General features: G+C 48.3%; 1 protein-coding gene across 11 annotated transcripts in view; it reads right to left on the bottom strand.

Moving 5' to 3' along the window:
- Nucleotides 1-19261, bottom strand: part of SYS1 (SYS1 golgi trafficking protein) — a 52425-nt gene that overhangs the window by 26946 nt on the left and 6218 nt on the right. For 8 of the 11 annotated variants that reach the window (XR_011248027.1, XR_011248028.1, XR_011248029.1 and 5 more), the window contains exons 1-2: nt 4949-5110; nt 3466-3533 (exon numbers count right to left, since the gene is read on the bottom strand). Coding sequence is in view for 4 of the 11 variants with exons in the window: in XM_069547011.1 (XP_069403112.1) it covers nt 3466-3533; nt 4949-5110 (230 nt within the window). In the remaining 7 variants the exon portion in view is untranslated. Of the gene's footprint in view, nt 1-1032; nt 2298-3465; nt 3534-4948; nt 5191-5405; nt 5721-6387; nt 8076-19261 lie in introns of those variants that run through there. The other 3 variants (XM_069547009.1, XM_069547008.1, XM_069547010.1) reach the window with 3 other exon arrangements.

Raw genomic sequence — 19261 nt, 5'->3', positions numbered from 1 at the left:
GGGAAGATTAAGTGAGCAAGGAGACGTACAGCACTTCGTCTCCTGTTGGACATCTCTTGTACTCAGTGGATGCTATTACTTCCTCTCTGGAATTTGCCTCTAGACACTGCTTTGTCACTTTAGAATTCATTGACATCTCAGTAAAGTAGCAGCTTAGTCATTATTCAAAAAAAAAACAAAAACACGTTGGCTTCCCTGACTTTTGGCAGTTTCCAAAAAGGATCCAACTGACACTCTAGGGCAGAGACCCGTCATCAGAGAAGACATGCAGCGGGGTGTCACAAGCCCCTGTAGGAAAGTCCAGGTGTGCCATCACAGCCGGAGCCACCACCACGGCGGACATGAGGGCTCTGAGGCTTTCCTCAAAATAAAGGGAGTCACCTGCCTGTGGAGTCTCTGGTGTCTGGGGGAAACCCAGTGACACAGGGGAAGCCATCTCAGCCCAGTCTCACCTCCTGGACTCTGCAGCCAGGATTAGCGGCCCATTAACAACCCGCTCCCTCCCCGCTTGGCCAGGGCACCCTGTTTCTGAGGCGCCTCACCCGAGCCTTTTCCCAGCTTCTGCCTGAGCATGTTCACTCTTCAGCTTTCATCCTGTCAGCCTCCACTTCCTATCCTGCGGGGCTGGGAGCCAGGAGGCTGGAAAGGCTTCTGGGGGAGATGGCACAAGTTCCCATCTACGTAGCCCTAACTCTGAAAGAGGAACTCCGTCAGCTCGCTCAGGGAGGCTACAGAGGGCCCGAGGGGAGGGTTTCCAGGAGGAACTGGGTCTAGACCGGTGTGTTTCACTGGGCACAGTCAGAAATCACCGGCAAGTAGGAAAGGCGTCCTGAGTCATGGCGGTCACCCAAGGCAAAGCAGAGAAGGCTACAGGTGGGGTGGGGGTGGGACACAGGAGTTCCCTGCACTCCATATTTTAACCAACTGGAAGGTGGCCTAATAATTCTTAATAGCTCCTGGCTCTAATGAATGTCTGACTGTGCTGACCCCTCCCAGTCCCAAGCATGGCGTTATAAAATAAAGCGCAGGCAGAACCATGGAAAATACTGTATTTCTGTACACAGGAAGGGCAGCTGCAAGCCCCCTCACAGAGGACACTCCACCTCAAAGAAAGACCTTGGTAGCAAATTCCTATCTCCTTCAGTACAATCAAGTACACCTCAAGCTGGAAGGCTGAGCTCCCTGGGTCTGGGGTGCTCACGGTTCCCTCCCACTGTGGGATTCCAAATAAGGCAGGAAAAGGGAACTACCACCAGAACGGAGGTCCTGTGGGAGCTGGAGGGCCTGGTCATTCCTAGAGAACAGGTCGTGACTCCAGGTCAAACACGAGATGGGCAGCGATGCTGGGATTCTTCTCTGGGTCCTCTGGCCCACTATGTGGAAAGCTGGCAGGAGGGTGGGGACCCAGTAGAGAGAACCAGAGTCACGGGGTTCAGGGGCATGTGCGTGCATGCTTGCAGCAGAACACAGGTTGTGTGTTTTTTGGGTTTTTGTTTTTTTTTTTTTTTTGCTTGATGCCTCCACCTGCCATTCTCTGCCTGACAGCAGCCTGCTACTTACTGGGCACCTAGATCTCTTTCTGTGGCTTTGGATCCAGAAACCAAGGGTTGTTCCAACTGAACAGCTGCAGTCAGGGCAACGTGGAAAAGGTATGTAACTGCTGTCCCAGGAGGTAAGACAGATGGCTAAACAGAGCGGTTCGCTCCAATCAGTTATCTTTGATTTTTTTTTTTTCCTTTTTAAAATAACAGGCTGGTGACAGGTATGGTGGCTCAAGAGTGACATGGTTCCGATTCTGCTATTACCCTGAAAGAGGTGCCCACGCCGACCTCCCAGACACCAAGGCTTCCGCAGACAGAGGTGGTTCTTGCAGCTCTGATCCTGCCCCGCTACCCACCTTCTTGACGGGGGCCTCACTCTCTCCCCTACACCAACCAAGACTTCACATTTCCCAGGCTCCTCTCAGGCCTGGGCTGGACCTCATCTGGCGGTCCAAGCAGCCCAAGGGGTTGGAGGGGTGGTCAAGCGCCCAGCAGGGTGTCCAAAGGACCCAACACTACACACTGGACTTCGGGGCTGAGTTGAGGGGGATCTCCTTGAGCTCCGACCGCATGCATAGGTACTCCCCGATGACAGCCATGAGCGCAATGCACACGGCCTGGACCAGCCACCAGGTCAGCGCCGAGGGGAAACGGGAGCTGTAGAGCCAGCAGCCCAGGAGGTGAAAGAAATGGACAGTGACCGTGAAATCCAGACACTGCTTCCCTCGCCGGATGAAGTACAGCAAGCCCAGGGCACTGTGGGGAGAGGACGGCAGTGAGCTGTCACTGGGTTGTCCTGGCCTTCGATTAGCTTATCTGGGGGAGTGTGGGGGGACAGGATGACAGCACAGGGGTCAGAAGCAAGCGAGAGAAGTGGGAGGCAGGGGCTACATTGTCAGATGCCCAGAGGAGCCCGGCGGGTAGTGCTGAGAGTAAGTCAGGCAGGGAAGGAGGAAAAAGTATGAGCGTGACGATCAGGGCAGCTGCCCCTCAAGGGGCTCCGAGAGACTGGGGAGGGCTGTGGCACCACGAAGTAGACATGTTCCATCTAAAGTGGGGCCTAAAGCGAGACAAACCACCAGGCTAGAAGGCTGGCCTGGAATTGGTTGATCATCCCATTTTCTTAAGAGACACCAGAAATCTAGATTTTTAATATAAAATATCCTGATTTTCAATTAAGTGGAAAAAAACATCTTAAACACCCTGCGTGGGTTGACAACTGGGTAAGTCAAACAGAACATATCTGGGAGCCAAATCCAGGTCACAGTCACTCCACCAGTTTTCAACCTCCAGTGAAAGGTCAAGAATAGCAATGTGCAAGGCACTGTTCTAAGTACCTCCTGTGAATGAACTCGTGAAACCCTTACCTTATGAGGTGGGTAATATTATTAGCCTCATTTTACTGGTGAAGAAACTGGGGCTTAGACAGACTAACTGGTCCACAGTCACTAGACTAGTGGTAGAGCTGAGAGTCAAAGCCAAGTGAGTCAGCCTCTGGAGCCTAAGCTCTTAATCACTTCGCTTAGACCGCCTCTCAGTCCAAGTCCTCAGCATGCAAGTGAGGACCTGACGCCCAGAGAGAAGGGCAGGAACCTGGCTAATGGCGCATGGGCCAAGAATAGACTCCAGTTCTCCTGACTCCCAGTCCAATCCTTCCCTCACCTCACTCCACATCAGGGAAGTGATCTGAGAGGGAAGCTGTCCCCAGGCGGCATGCTCAGAGTGACATAAGAGCTTTCCAGCCAAGTCAAAACAGTGGTGGAAGAAATCCTATGAGGGAGCCAGTCCCAGAACTGGTCTCTGCCACCCACGTTCGTCTACCTCTACCCAGGAACAAGTGCCAGCCTGCGTCAGGACCAAATTCAGAAAGTTAGTTCCAGCGCTAAGACCCCAAAAGCTGGACAGGAAAACTGGTGATACTCACCAGGTGAGGGCGTTGAGGACGAAGGACATCGTGGAGAGCCGGCCTGGTGGGGTGGAAAAGCCCAGGATCTGAAGGGGAAATCACAAATGGAAACATGCTGGAGGAGAAAACTGGCAGAGCCCCTAGGCTCCAGGAGCCCCCCTCAAGGAACAAACATCCTGCCGGGACCAGAGAAGCCAATACGCCCCTTCGTCTGTACGGCGGCCTGTTTCTAAAAAGCTGCTTTTACAGACATCCGTCACAGTAGCCAGGAAAGGATCACTATCCTCATTTTACAAAGAAGCAATAAAAACCCAAAGAGGTGAAGTAACTTGCCCAAAATGATACAGTAAGTAAACAGCATAAAAGTTGGAACAGTGTTCAGCAAACTATGGCCCCAGGGGCCAGGGACTTATTTTTGTAAATAAAGTTTTATTGAAACACAGTCACACCTATTCACTTAGTATTGTCCATGGCTGCTTTTGTGCTATGATGGCAGAATTGAGCAGCTGGACCTAAAATCTTGCCCTTTACAAAAAGGTCTGTCAACTACTGGTCTAGAATTCAGGTAGTGTGCATGAGATAGCTCTTCAACAAAGCCTCAGATCTGCACATGTCCTTCTCAGGAGGACAGAGCCTCCTAAGAGGATACTACTAGGTACCTGGTGGGTATGCAGCTTCCATCACTATTGTTACAGTACTATCGAATACCAAACATCTACACTTTCAGCATGCAACAGTGACATTCATTACTCCATAGTATCCTCACAATAACCTCATAAAATTATTATTACTGTTGTCGTTACCTTTTTTGGATAATAGCTTGCTTACTATTACCTCTTTTGGGATAGTAACTTGCCCAACGGCTACACAGAGGATAAGCAGGAGAAAAGATTCCATCCCAAATCTCCTGGCTCCAAGAACTGTTCTTATTACTACATACCACATCTGCCTCTGTGAAGCTGACACTTCACCTTCCATTACACTTTTACAAAGCACCTTCTTATTCCCAGGCCCCTCTGGGTCTCACAACATTTTGCTGAGGATTATTTTACTCTGGAAGAGGAAACAGGCTCAGAAAAATGAAGCAACTTGCCCAAAGTCCCACAGCTGGTATGTTTCAGCCTGGGCTGGACACTAAGCATTCTGAATCCAAAGCCAAGCTCTGTGTACTGCAGTCCACGGCCTCCTGCTAGCGGTCACATGATTTTGCACACAGGAAAAGTGATGGTTCAGAGAGAGGACAACACTTGCCCCAGGTTACACAGCTAGTACGTGTAACTTAAACAGAGGCCTGACTCCAAAGTCCAGGCAGTTCCCACTATACCTCCACGAATGCTTTTTTACCCATTCCCCCCGCCGCAATTTGGCACCCGAGATCCTGGGGCTTAGAGAAGTGGAAGTCACTTCCTCAGCGTCAGGTGGTCCAGCCAGGTCTAGAGCCTGGTAGTGTCAGATCACCAAGTGAGGCCGAAACGCCGCCCGCGCCAGCCCCGGATCCTACCTCAGCGTCGAACACCTGGTCCAGCGAGGGGCTGCTGTGCACCAGCCCGTCCACCAGCGCCAGCCACAGGCCCAGTGAGCCGTAATAGACGGTCTGCATGAGGACGATCTGCGACAGGATCAGCAACGGGTCCCACACGTAGCTGCGGAACTGGCCCGCCATGCCGGCCCCCGGGGCCCGGCCGCCGCCCAGGCCCGGGTCAGCGCCGTCGCCGCGCCATGGGCCCCGGGCCGCCCCTGCACCTGCGAGGACACACGCCTGGCCTCAGCCAGCCCGCCGTCACCATGACAACGTCGCCCCGCCCGGGAGGAGGGACTGGGATGGAAGCGGCGAGCCCATTCCGGGAGCGGGAGGGAGGTCGGAGCGGACAGACCCATTCCCGGCGTGAGGGGAAACCCTGCCCGTTCCAGCTTGCACAGGCCCCGCTCGTCCTCGAGCTCCTGTGGGGTTCACTCACCGGTTACGGTCTCGAGGATCCGAAGCGTCCGAGCGCGGCCCAGCCGCACCGACTGGCTACCGAAACGGTGCTGACAGTCAGGACCATGGAGGAGAGGCCCTACCGGCCTAGAGAGGCAAAGGTCCACCGGCTGCAGTGGCTGTAGCGGCTGCGTAGGAAGGAAGCATTTCCGGGGTGGAGGGGGCGGGGCTGAGATTGCGCAGGCGTGGTGCCAAACAAAGTAGGGCAGCCCGGAAATGAAGTGTGCACATGCGCGCAAGAAAAAAATGAAGGCGAACGGAAGTATGGCAACAGAACGTAGAGCTTGCTTGCCCTCTAGAGGAGAATGTTGAAAGAAAAAAAAAAAAAAGAGGGCGGCGAGAGCAGACAGTTGAGTGGCAAAGGGCGAGGGAAAGATGTTTGGGAGTTAACGAAATGATAACGTTCATTCCGTTTTCAGCCTAAACTCCCAACATCTTCTTTCGCCTAGTTAAAGGCTGGGATAGCTTGAAGTGAACCAGCCAGCGCACATGATTTTGCCACTGTTTCTAGTTTATAGATAATTTAAACTAAGCACCAGGGAAGGAAAGCAACATCACTGTCTCAAAGATATAGAGTTAGTGGCAGTTAGAATTCAGGTGGGGATTTCCCCGGTCATCCAGTGGTTAAAACCCAGCCTCCAATGCAGGGGGCAGGAGTTTTATCACTGGTCCAGAAGCTAAGATCCCATCTGCAACATGAAATGGCCAAAATCAAACAAACAAACAACCTGTTTTAAATTCAGGTGCTTCCAATACCGCAGCACTGATTTTATGCCCTACTGAGTGTCAGGAAGACTTGTACATGTTAAAATGAGACTGTCCTTGTCCTCAGACACAACTTAGCTATATTAGAAGACACAGTAGTGGGTGTTTTATAATGTACATATTCAGTTATAGCTGTATATCCGTTTATATTTATAACAGGTGAGGGCAGGGGGAAGGCCCAGGTTCCGGAGTCATACCTGGAAGCAGATCCTGACGCTGTCTGCCACCATAACTCTTTCCTCTCTAACCTCTTCTGAGTCCAAACAGTGTGGACATTCAGTAAATATTTGCTGAATAAGTCAAGAATAGAGAAAGGGCAACAGCAAGTTGATGAGTCATTTTACTCCTGCCTCAGCCAACGAAACCCCCTTGATTTTCTTGATCGTAGGTTCTCCTCTGGAATGGAAAGAAGGGAAGTAACTGGTTCCAGGAAAAGAATTCAGGTTTTCGAGAGCTTGCCATACTAACTGGGTGACTAGCAAGTCACTTCCTTCTTTAAACCTCAGCTTCCCCGTTTATGAAATGAGGAGTTGGACAAGATTAATGTTTTCCATCATTTAATCTACCCTCTGCTAATTATTTTCACATAAAAAAAACTTTTCAAAGACCCATGTAACTTGCCAATCAGAACTTCTGAACAGCATGTGATAACCATGTTATCACTTTGAGCTGATCCAATTCCAGACAAAGGTAAAGAAACCTGAGACTCTATCAAAAGTAGACGTGTGACTTTCCTTATCATTTGGAAATATTGTAAACAGTTCCCTTGGACTCCGGTTTGGAAGTCATTAAGGCTCAAAGATTTCTGAGGTGCTTTCCAGCTCAACAGTTCTTTTAAGCACCTTGTTTCAGCTCAACAAACCTCTCTGGTCTATTAATGACTCACATGATCTAGTGCTTCTGAGAAAACATCTTCCGTTTATTACGTATCTATGTGATCTTGTTTCATCCTCATAATTAGAGAAGATATGGGAATTCCCTGGCAGTCCAATGGTTAGGACTCTGCACTTTGACTGCCAAGGGCCTGAGTTCAATCCCAGTTGGGGAAGTCAGATCCCACAATGGCCAGAATAATAATAACAATAATAATATAATCAGAGAAGGTAGATATTATCCCCCACTTTAAAGGTGAGGAAACTGAGGTTCCAGGATGGGGCATGACTCTACCCAGGTCAGAGCTCATAAGAGGTTGAGATGGGATTCAAATCTAGGACATCTGACTCCAAATACCAACATACCATTCCAGACGTTTAAAAAAGAAAAAAAGAAAGGGGACTTCGTTTTCATTGGCACAGTGGATAAGAATCTGCCTGCCAATGCAGGGGACCCGGGTTTGATACCCGGTCAGGGAAGATTCCCCATGTCTCAGAGCAACTAAGCCTGTGAACCACAACTACTGGCCACAAGTAGTGAGCCTGTGTGCCGCAAGACTGAAGCCCGCTAGCACTAGAGCCTGTGCTTCACAAGAGAAGCCACCATAAAAAGAAGCTTGCGCACCTCAATGAAGAGTAACCTGCACTCACTGCAAGTAGAGAAAGCCCATGCACAGCACCAAAGACCCAGTGCGACCAAAAATAAAATCAAACAAATAAATAGACAAAAAGAGAGGAAGGAAAGAGACAGTGAAATATGTGATGGGATGGTGGGAAGGGGGAAAAGGAGCAGTGAATCCCTAGGTTTAAGTGGTTCTAGGGGTGTGGGGTTAAGAAGAGATTGAGGCAGAGTTTCCAGAAAAATGCTTGAGAGATTCAACTTGGTTTTGGTTCCTCTATCTTCTGGGTGCTGGATGGTGTGGCTCTTCCTGAGTCAGGCCCCCTCAAGTGACAACTGGCCCTTCTCCACTCTGTCTCCTCCCTTGGAGGGAAGGCGTTCCCTCCCCTTCCTCCTGAAATGGAAAATGAAGCTGGTGTCTGAGTCATCCTTGGATCCTGGAGCTCGCCACTGGGAAACCCCCGCGGACCTGCTGAACAGCCCATTGCAATTTTCTTTTCCCTGTAGAATCTCAGCTCTTGAATCCCTCCCTCTCCAAGCCCCGGAAACGGGCACCATCCCAAGTCATAATTTGAGTATGAGAAGGAAACCAAGAGCTGGGGAAAACCACAGTCATACTCTTGGCCAGGCTTCCTGGCCCATTTTGATAATTTGACTATAAGTGACTTGGAAAAGGAGAATGAGCTTTGGGTTCAGACCGCAAAGCCTGTGCAAAGGCCCCATTCACTTGCCCCATGACGTCGGGCAAGTCCCATGCTGAGTCTTATTATCCCAAACTGTCAAATCAAAGGAGGGTGTTGGACTCCAACTTCCAAACACAGTCCATGGCCCTGTGCCATCTGAGTCACCTGAGGGACACATACAATCAGATCCCCAAGCCTTGCTGCCAACCGAAGTCTGAATCTCCAGAAGGAGTGTAGAAACCTCTAAGAGTTCCCCAGGTGATTCAGAGGTATACACACATTCGATCATTACACAATGAGACGATCTGTCATTGACCTCAAACTAATTCTCCGGCTAGCAGAAAATTACGCTGTGACTTTGCCTTATCCACGGCTCCCTTTGGGCCTCAGGGTGGGGGTTTGTCCCCCCCTCCCTCCCCTGAGTCTGTAAAATGGACTAAAATAGCTGATCTCCAAGGACCTTTCCCACACTGCCAAGTTTGTAGTTTCCAAACTTATGAATGAAATGTTAAACTTTTAGGTCAGAGGCAGAATGACAAATAGCCACGAGCTGGGAACAAACTGTCCTCTGGGCCGAGAGGAAGAGAGAGCCTCTGGTCACTTGGTCATTGACGTCACTCTCACACTGGGCTCCCACTGTGGGCACCCAAGGACAACTCCTGCTGGGATCCACTTTCCAGCTCCACCTCTGTCAATCCTTTGGGAAATGCCCTCCTAGAGGTCTGTGGACCTTTGAGCTCTGGCAGTCTTTGAATACTAGGCCTCCTGCTGTCTAGCTGGGTGACCTTGGGGAAGTTACTTTATCTCTCTGAGTCTCAGCGTCCTCCTCTGTGAAATGGGAACACGAACAGCGCTCACGTGCTGGGCTGTCCTGAGAATCAGATGTGTGCCAGGCAGTGTCCCACTGCCGGATACGTAGTCAATGTTATGTAAACATCAGCGATATTAATTATTGTTATTATTTCTTCCCTTGGAATGTGGGAGTGGTAAAAGCTGTTCTCCCAGATTTATGGCAAAGATCTAAGTAGATAACAGACAGAGTGAGCCCTGAGGGAGCCCTGGTGCCTGGCATACAGCAAGAGCTCAGTAAATGTGATACTTTCTCTTTCTATTCCCACCCCACCCCAGAGGTCTCCAAGCCCCTCCCTTTCTCCCTTCTTCCTCCCCAAGGTTGCCCGACAGCCCCCAAGCACATGATCTTTTTCAGGGAAGATTTGCGGGAAAACACTTCAGGGAGACAAGTGTCTCAGGTTATGCAACTCTGCGCTTGCATATTTTGGAAACTCCATGTGGGAGGCTAGTGTTTGGCTCTGTCCTCTGCCTCGGTGATCAACCTGGACTCTGGCCAGTGAGTCACTCGCTTAGAAGAGAAACCAGAGAGGGTTCGCTCACCACCTGCTTGTTTTTTCTTCTGGGTTGAGAACCCCTTGTTACCTCCCGGGTTTTAAGGGCTGCGTGTTCCTCTGTTGCTGGGGAAGGATGTTTGCTGAGCGCCTACTGTGTGCCAGACACTTATATTATCTCATTTAATATTTATTTGATTTCCAAAACAGGCCTGTGAACTGTAGAGACAATGAATAGTCCCACTTAACAGATGAAGAGCCTGAGGCTGAGAAAAAGGACCCTGTTTACACAAGACCACACTGCCAGTGACAGTAGAGCACAAACTCCACCCTAGCTCAGCCTGACTCCACGCACACCTGTTCCCAGTGTACAGCAGAAGGTGCACTGAACATTGTAGTTTACACAGAGCTTTCATTTTTATTTATGTATTTATGGCCGCACCACACGGCATGTGGGATCTTAGTTCCCTGACCAGGGATCAAACCTGGGCCCCCTGCATTGGAAGCGCGTAGTCTTAACCACTAAGACCATGAATCTTAACTACTAGACCAATAGACAGAGAAAGCAATGGCACCCCACTCCAGTACTCTTGCCTGGAAAATCCCATGGATGGAGGAGGCTGGTGGGCTGCAGTCCATGGGGTTGCTCAGAGTCAGACATGACTGAGCGACTTCACTTTCACTTTTCACTTTCATGCATTGGAGAAGGAAATGGCAACCCACTCCAGTGTTCTTGCCTGGAGAATCCCAGGGACAGGGGAGCCTGGTGGGCTGCCGTCTATGGGGTCACACAGAGTCGGACATGACTGAAGTGGCTTAGCAGCAGCAGCAGCAGCAGACCAATAGAACTTTCACTTACTTGATCTCATTATCCCAACAGCCATGGGGAGGTAGGTATACACATTTTCTCCATTTTACAGATGAGGAAACCAAGGCTCGAAGAAGGAAGTGACGCAACTCTATACACAGCTGGGATGTGGTTGGTCTTGTCAGTTGTAATGATCAGAGTGAAGAACCCTCTGGAGTGCTCATCTTTCCACTCCAGCCTCCCACTTCTTTACTTCAGAGGCAGTTAAGGAGCTGGTTTTCTGTGTTTTGTGCTCCACGATCAGTGCTTTGTACAGATCACCTCTCTGTGAAGGATGGACCATGTCAAGCATGCCAGTGGGTGGCTAGGCCTCCAAGCAGAGGGTGTTGTTTCTCTTGAATCAAGACCTCTTCTCCAGGGCTTTCCCTGGTGTCTCAGTGTTAAAGAATCAACCTGCCGATGCAGGAGACGTGGTTTCCGTCTCTGGTCTAGGAAGATCCCACACGCCACAGAGCAACTAAGTCCATATGCTGCCATTACTGTGCAAGGAGATCCAACCAGTCCGTTCTGAAGGAGATCAGCCCTGGGATTTCTTTGGAAGGAATGATGCTAAAGCTGAAACTCCAGTACTTTGGCCACCTCATGCGAAGAGTTAACTCATTAGAAAAGACTCTGATGCTGGGAGGGATTGGGGGCAGGAGGAGAAGGGGACGACAGAGGATGAGATGGCTGGATGGCATCACCGACTCGATGGACGTGAGTCTGAGTGAACTCCGGGAGTTGGTGATGGACAGGGAGGCCTAGCATGCTGCGATTCATGGGATCGCAAAGAGTCGGACACGACTGAGCGACTGAACTGAACTGAACTGAGAGCCGTAACAAGAGAAGCTGCCACAATGAGAAGCTACTGTGCACAGAGAAACTAGAAAGTAGCTCACGCTCACTACAACTAGAGAAAAACCTGAGCAACAGTGACGACCCAGTACAGCCAAAAATCAACCCAGCAATAAAGTTTTTTTTTTAAAAAAAGAACTCTTTTCCAGGGATTGGTTACCCAGATCAAAGACACCTTGCAGAGAATTGAAATTTTCTGAATCAGTCACCCCAGCCCTTCAGGTTTGCTGACCCCACCCTGTACTATACTCTTTGCACCTCCCTAGAAATTGCTCCTTGCTCTGACTTTGAAGGATTCAGGCCTTTAAGGAATAAAGATGTTTTTATTCAATAAAATTTCATTCAGCATTCACTATGTGCAAAAAATACCTCTGAATATACAGATAGAAATGATCAAAATGAGTAAGGAGAAGATCTGGGGGCTTCCTGGTGGCCCACTGGTAAAGAATTCTCCTCTCAATCCAGGAGGCACGGGTTCGATCCCTGATCCGGGAAGATCCCACATGCTGCAGAGAAACTAAACCCGAGCACCACAGCTATTGAATCTGTGCTCTAGAACACGGGAGCCACAAATATTGAGCCCGCATGCTGCAAATGCTGCAGCCCACGTGCCCTAGAGCCCGTGCTCCACAAGAGGAGCCGCTGCAATGAGAAGCCCCTGCACAGCAATTGAAGAGTAGCTCCCAAGCACCACAAAAAGCCCACCAGGCAACAAAGTGCCAGCACAGGCGAAAAGAAATAAATAAGTAAAATAACTCGTTTAAAAGAAGAGAGAAGATCTGTGACCTCCCAGAATGTATTTTCTCATGGAGGAGACAGACAATAAACAAATCAACCAGCAATATAAAATTTAACATCAAGCAGTGAGAAGCACTTTGTAAAAAAACGAGGGTCAGGGGACAGATAGTCAAGGATGGAGGGTGAGAACAATCACTTCAGATATGGCATTTATTTTTAAAATTTTTTTAAATTTAATAGAACATCACAATGAGTCAAGAACGGCAGTGAGATGGGGAGGGGAGGAAGGAGACGGGGGAGAGGGAGGCAGGTCCAGGCGGGTCCTCAGGGCAGACTGGCGGTGTCTCTCTCTGGAGGGGGCCAACGGGCTTGAGGCTTCTCTCATTGGCTTTTCCTTCAAACATCATGACAGTCTCATGTTCACAAAGTCTCGGCAAGAGATGGTGTGGCCTACCTCGCCTGTCACCATAGTCTTCATTTCCAGGTGGGTCTTGGGGACCCCAAGCTTCTCCACTATCCATCCTCTTTAAAGACATCAGATGGTCAGTCTCGCCCTCATTGTTCAGGTCAGGCTCCATGTACTTCTCTTTAAAGGCTGCAAGTTTTTCTGGCAGGTTGTCTCCATCACTGTACTTCTGGTCACAGAGGAACTCCTTTGAACCTGTTGCTGAACTCAACTGGTATGGTGCGCACCGGGCTCCTGCCGGCTCCAAAGAGGTGCCATTTAAGTAGAGATCAGATGGAAGCGAAGGAGGAAGCCAACTGGGGAGAATATTCCAGATAGAGGGAACTCGAGCTCAAAGCACTGAAGCAGGAATGAGACTGGCATATTCACAGGAGAGCAGAGAGACCAGTGTAGCAGGATCGGAGTGGACAAAGGAGGGACCGAGGTGACACCATCAGCCTCACCCAGGGATTGCCGGCTTACAGTATATTTTCACTTTACAACCCCCCAGGAGGCGAGCAGGTTTGCTTGGTGGAGGTAGGTGGGAAGAATGGGGAAAAGGGGGCAGATTCACAAATATTGAGTGCTTACTATGTTTCAGGCACTGTGCTAGCCTCTGGGTTTTTGTTTTGGTTTTTTTGGCTGTGGCATGTGGGATCTTAGTTCCCCAACCAGGGATTAAGCTCGCATCCTTCTGCCGTGGAAGTGCAGATTCTTAACCACTGAACCACCAGGGAAGTCCCAATATCTAGATATTTAAAACAGACATAGTTGTGTCTTCTCTGGTGGTCGAGTGGTTAAAATAGACAGTCCGTCTCTTCAGGGAGCTTCTAGCACGGGAGATACACAGTGAAGCAGGAAAATCAAGGAATAATTGAATAGGGCTTCCCTGGTGGTTCATTGGTAAAGAATCTGCCTGCCAGTGCTGGAGACCAGGGTTCCATCCCTGATCAAGGAAGATCCCACATGCCGTGGAGCAAACCAAGCCTGTGTGCCACAACTATTGAGTCTGTGCTCTAGACCCCAGGAGCCACAGCTACGGAAGTCCAGGTGCTCTAGAGCCCATTCTCCGCAACAAGAGAAGCTGCGGCAATGAGAAGCACACGCAGCACAACTGGAGAGTTGGCGTCACCGACTCGATGCACGTGAGTCTGAGTAAGCTCCGGGAGTTGCTGATGGACAGGGAGGCCTGGCGTGCTGCAGTCCATGGAGTCGCAAAGAGTCGGACACGACTGAGCGTCTGAACTGAACTGAACAACCAGAGGGTAGGCCCCCTGCTCTCCGAAACTAGAGAAAAGCCCACAGAGCAACCAAGACCCAGCACAGCAGTTTCAGTTCAGTTCAGACGCAGTGAATGCAATGAAGGAAGCCACTTACAGAATTTGGACAGGAACATAATTTGGCCTCGGGGGAATGTCTGTTTGAGGAAGTAGCATGAAAGGAGTAGCCCTGGAAGATGAGTGGTGCTAGCCAGGACGAGGATGCATCAGCACATTTATTACCACCCCTGTGTCATACCACGCTCGTTCTCACTCACTGAAGGAGCAAGCAGACCTGAGACATGGGATGTAAAAATCGCCCATGTAACAAATCAAATGGCCAAGCCAGGTTTCAACCGGAGGTTCTTTACCTCACTGCCCTGTTACCTTCTGTTGCACCAACAGCGCTGGCTGTTTGCAAGGAGCAGATTCTGACTGCTGTGGCATCTAGGAAATAACTGTGCTATCTCGGCCTTGACCAGATGTGGCTAGAGGCTGGGGAAAAGGACCACATGGGAACCAGGAAAGCCGAACAAGCTGAGCTGAATGATTGGTGAAGGGAAGTGATGGGCTAAGGTTGGAAGCGCCCTGCTCCATTGCACTCCAGCCCTCGTCACTGTGGGGTGTGAATCACATGGCACTGTGCCACCCACACTGAAGTGCCCAGAGGATGCTCTCTACCAATATGCTCTCTAGCAATAGGGTGTGACGGAAAAGTATCTAGCCAGGGCTAGACACCAAAGGACCTGGGTTTAGATGAAGCTCTGCAACCTGGGCAACTCATCATCTCTTTGAGTTTTTGTTCTTATTTTAAATGATTGTAATAATGCCAGCCATGGGTACCCTCTAGGACTGTTTGTGGTGTATAGAAGCTCTCAGCTGTATCCGACTCTTTGAGACTCCATGGACTGCAGCCCACCAGGCTCCTATGTCCATGGAGTTTTTCAGGCAAGAATACTAGAGTGTGTTGCCATTTCCTTCTCCAGTAGATCTTCCCGACCCAGGGATTGAACCCATGTCTCCTGCAATGCAGGCAGATTCTCTACTGTCCAAGCCACCAGGGAAAGCCTATAGACGCATTGCACTGTCCTGTGCTGTGCTTACCTGCTCAGCTGTGTCTGACTCTTTTCAACCCCATGGACTGTAGCCCACCAGGGTCCTCTGTCCATGGAATTCTCCAGGCAAGAATATTGGAATGGGTTGCCATGCTCTCCTCTGGGGGATCTTTCCAACCCAGGGATCGAACCCAGGTCTCCAGCATTGCAGGTGGATTCTTTATCATGTGAGCCACCAGGGAAGCCCAAGAATGCTGAGTGGGTAGCCTATCCCTTCTCCAGGAGAAATTCCCAATCAGGGTCTCCTGCATTGCAGGTGAATTCTTTACCAGCTGAGCTACCAGGGAACTCCATAGATCTCACTGAAGAACTACACAGCCTTCTGTGAATGTTGGAATTGTTAATATCTGTCCTTTTCTTCAGCTGTCAGAGTGGGAAACTGCAGGGAAAGCACAAATTTATTATGCAGGAAGTTCTCAGGGACCAATCTCTTTCCCAGCGTCTTCCTCTCTGCTCCTTTGAGGACAACATACTTCAAAGATGATTTTGTGGGAAGAACAGAAATGAGTGCTGAAAACTCAATGGGACAACACAGTGAGACAGAATCAAAGAAACCTGACTTCAATCCTGTATTAGTTAGCTGTTACTGCATAACAAACAACCACCAAATCTCAGGGGTAATCCACGATACCGTGTATTTCTCAATGCTGGATTTGCAGGTCAGCCAGGGCAGCTTTGCTACAGCTTTGTTGTCATTTCTCCTCTCTAAGTCTGTTTTCCAGAAAATAGAAGTAATATTACTTTACAGAGTCAGAGTGAGGATGATGTTCCACCCTCCCTTTTAACTAAACATACCCTTTGCTTAGGATATGATAGACGCTAGATGGTGTTCACCCTCTAGGCCAGTTAGTAATCCAAGAAGTGGTCTGACCTGAAGGAGACAATGAAAGCTACTGGCCAAGCCAATCAGACTGGCTGTCCCCCAAATGCAGCACAGAAGACAGAGCCAGTAAGTCTGTAAAACAGACAGCGGCATACCTCCAGGAAGAAGAGATACCCTCAAATAAATACTGGGCAGGTTTCAAGAGCTGGAGATAAGTCTGCCAGCTCTTGGAGTCATCTCAGCTATTGATATCTTCCTTTCAGTTTTAGTCTTTAGCCCACCTATATCCTTCTAACAACCCCCAAGCCCTTTTTTTTTTTTTTTTAAGGAGTCCTGCAAAAAGCATTGCGCTTTGCACTTAGAAGCATTGTGCTAACATGGAGAAGGTGCATATAAAGTTGCCAGCCTTGAACTTGGCATACAGTAGGTTCTTAGCACCTGGTGGCTACTGTTCACTAATCAGGGAGCTGCTTAAGAGCAGGGATGGGATCTCTTGGTTTTTCAAAAGGCCTCTCACACAGAAGATGTTCATCAGATGTTTATGGGATAAATGACCAAATGAGTGAATTTCTATGCCTGAGCCCCTATGGAGAAACAGCCAAATGGCACTCATCATTTTATCCACACAGCAAAGAGTCATCAGACACCCACTTGTGCCAGATCCTGGGCGAGGGGCTCAGAATCTCTCTATGGACAAGACAACTGCCCTGCTCTCATGAAGGTTATGTCTGTTGTCGAATTGGATGATAAACAAGAAAAAGGATCGATGTATGATGTCCGGTAAGGGAAGTGTTATGACAAAAAATAAAGGAAGGCAAGGAGAAAGAGGGACTGAAAGAGTGGAGGGCTGTTTTGAGAAGTCTTTGAAATACCTTGTGGATGCTGACTCACTGTTTGGGCCTTGGTTCACCTGTCTCACAATGGGCACGCTGTTGGATATAATGGACTGGGAGGGTCCTTCTGAACCCAGTGTTCCCAGTTTCTGTGGTTATGCAAGGCAGTGGCTGGACATTCCATACAGCCTCTGGAAACCCCAGGCTGTCATTATCTGGAGCTAAAGAGAGATTTGCATGGAGCAAAGAGGACCAGAGAAGGCTGGTGCCATTCTGAGAGAGAGAAGACCCCAGGGCTCACTCTCTCAGATGGTCTGAAAATAATGACATGACTCCCTGTTATTTACTGTGTGTGAAGAGCTGTTGGGGAGGGAACTTTCCAACTCGAGATTCTCAGAGGGAGACCTCTGTGATTATAACAACAGGTAACATCTCTGTGCAGGGTATGTGCTAAGAACTATACTCCCAACACTCATGATAAAAGAACCATAAGGACTCCCAGGTTACAAATGAGGAAACTGGGACACAGAGAGGTAAAAGGCCCTGCCCCAGGTCACACAGCCAGGATTATAGCCCAGATCTTTCTGAGCATGAAGCTTGGACTCTCAATTTCTAACTATAACATGAGCAAGAAAAGGATGTCTGCTCAAGGAGAGAAACAGATGTAGTACAAGACGTCTTAGGGGAAAGAGAGATGAGAGCTAGAAGGAAAGAGTGAGGGATTTGAGAAGGCTTCCTGGAGGAGAAGGCAATTGAGGTGGCCATTAAGGATCGGATTGGTTGTAGTTTCTTGTGCTTGATGTCTCAGTCTAGAGGAGGGAATTGGGAACTTTGGTTCTACAAACCTTAAACTACTGCATTTGGTTTTATAGGAGCCAAGGGAAAAAAAAACCTGTTAGAGCTATTTAAAGGGGCTCAGAGCAAGTTGCTTTTAACTCTTTGAGGGTCAGGACTTCTTTGTGGATCTAAAGAGAAACTCTGAAATTACAGGCACCAGAAAACTACACAGAGACACATACTCAACAGAAGTAGGGACCATCCATGAACTTTTAGCCCCAATCCAAGAAACACAAGTTAAAATCCTACAAATTCACAAATTACTACATTCACACATGTTGGATGCCTTCAGAGAGATTCTCAGAACTTCAGCAAGCAGAGATTAATTTCTTAATTTCAGAAGGTTAGGATAGATTTATAGAAGAGCTTCCATTAATTGTCTCAACTTAGCATGCCTCAGTCTCTTCTGCTAGTTTCTTTCTAATGGAAAAGCTATGTACTTCCTGGCATATTTTTCAGTTGACAGCTAACCTGTTCATCAAAAGTTTGCATAGTTAAAAGGTTGTAATTTCTAACATGTTGTAAATTCATACCTTAAAAAGAAATGGTTATATCATTCTTAAATGCATGTATCCAGTACCCCAGCAATTCGATAGCTACAACTATCTGTTAAAAAATATATATACATGTATATGTGGGGACTTCCCAGGTGGTCCAGTGGCCAAGACTCCATGCTGCCAATGCAGGGGGTCTTGGTTTGATCCCTGGTCAAGGAACTAGATCCCATGTGATGCAACCAAAAATCCTGCATACCACAACAAAGGTCTAAGATCCGGAATGCCGCAACTAAGACACAGCACAGGCAAATTAAAAAAAAAAAAAAAAATTGAGCAAAATTCTCTAAGAGTGCAATTTTACATCATTCCTTTTTCTACTTGAACTCAAATTTCTATTCCATGTTCCCCCACAATATTTTACAACAGTGTATTTTTTATGTTTAAATGACATATGGATAATTTTGTCATAATTTTCTGCACATATTTATTTACTTATATTTAAATTGGATCATTATTTACTTTCTGTGACTTTAACACTAATTTAACACTAGGCACTAATTTTTCTATTATTACAATTATCATATAAATGTAATTGGTCAAAACAATATAAAGCCTTCCCTGGTAGTCCAGTGGTTAACACTTGGTGCTGGGGACATGGGTTTGATCTCTGGACAGGGAACTAAGGCCTTCCCAGGTGGCTCAGCAGGTAAAGAAATCTACCTGCAATGCAGGAGATGCAGCCAGATGTGGGTTTGATCCCTGGGCTGGGAAAATCTCCTGGAGGTGGGCATGGCAACCTGCTCCAGTATTCTTGCCTGGAGAATCCCATGGGCAGAGGAGCCTGGGCTCCAATCCATACGGTCAGACACAAGTGAAGTGACTGAGTACACGCACAGGGAACTAAGATCCCACATGCTGCCTGGCACAGCCGAAAAAAAGAAATTAAAAAGTACACATATTTCCATTTTTAAAAGTCAGAGGAGAAAATTTAACCCTTAATTGTGCTATAATTGACATAAAATAAATGACATATTTAAAGCATACAGTTTGACACATGTATACACTCATGAAACCACTCCTACAAACTTAGATAAATAATTATTTAACAGAAAAAATAAAAAAAGGAAGGTTCCCCCCACCCCCACCAATGAGTCACATTTTCCTGGATGAATGCTGCTTGCGCTAAGATGAGGTAGATTTTTTGCAATAATTTTATTCCCATGTTTGGTTGTTGGTTTTGTTTTTTTTTTTTTTTGTCAAAGTGGTGTACTGAAGCCAGCTTGTACTAATTCAGTTTGGGGGAAT

This window comes from Ovis canadensis, chromosome 13, assembly GCF_042477335.2.
Source record: "Ovis canadensis isolate MfBH-ARS-UI-01 breed Bighorn chromosome 13, ARS-UI_OviCan_v2, whole genome shotgun sequence".
Lineage (NCBI taxonomy): Eukaryota > Metazoa > Chordata > Mammalia > Artiodactyla > Bovidae > Ovis > Ovis canadensis.
Note: the sequence above shows the minus strand (reverse complement) of the source record. Positions and strands in the feature narration are given on the sequence as shown.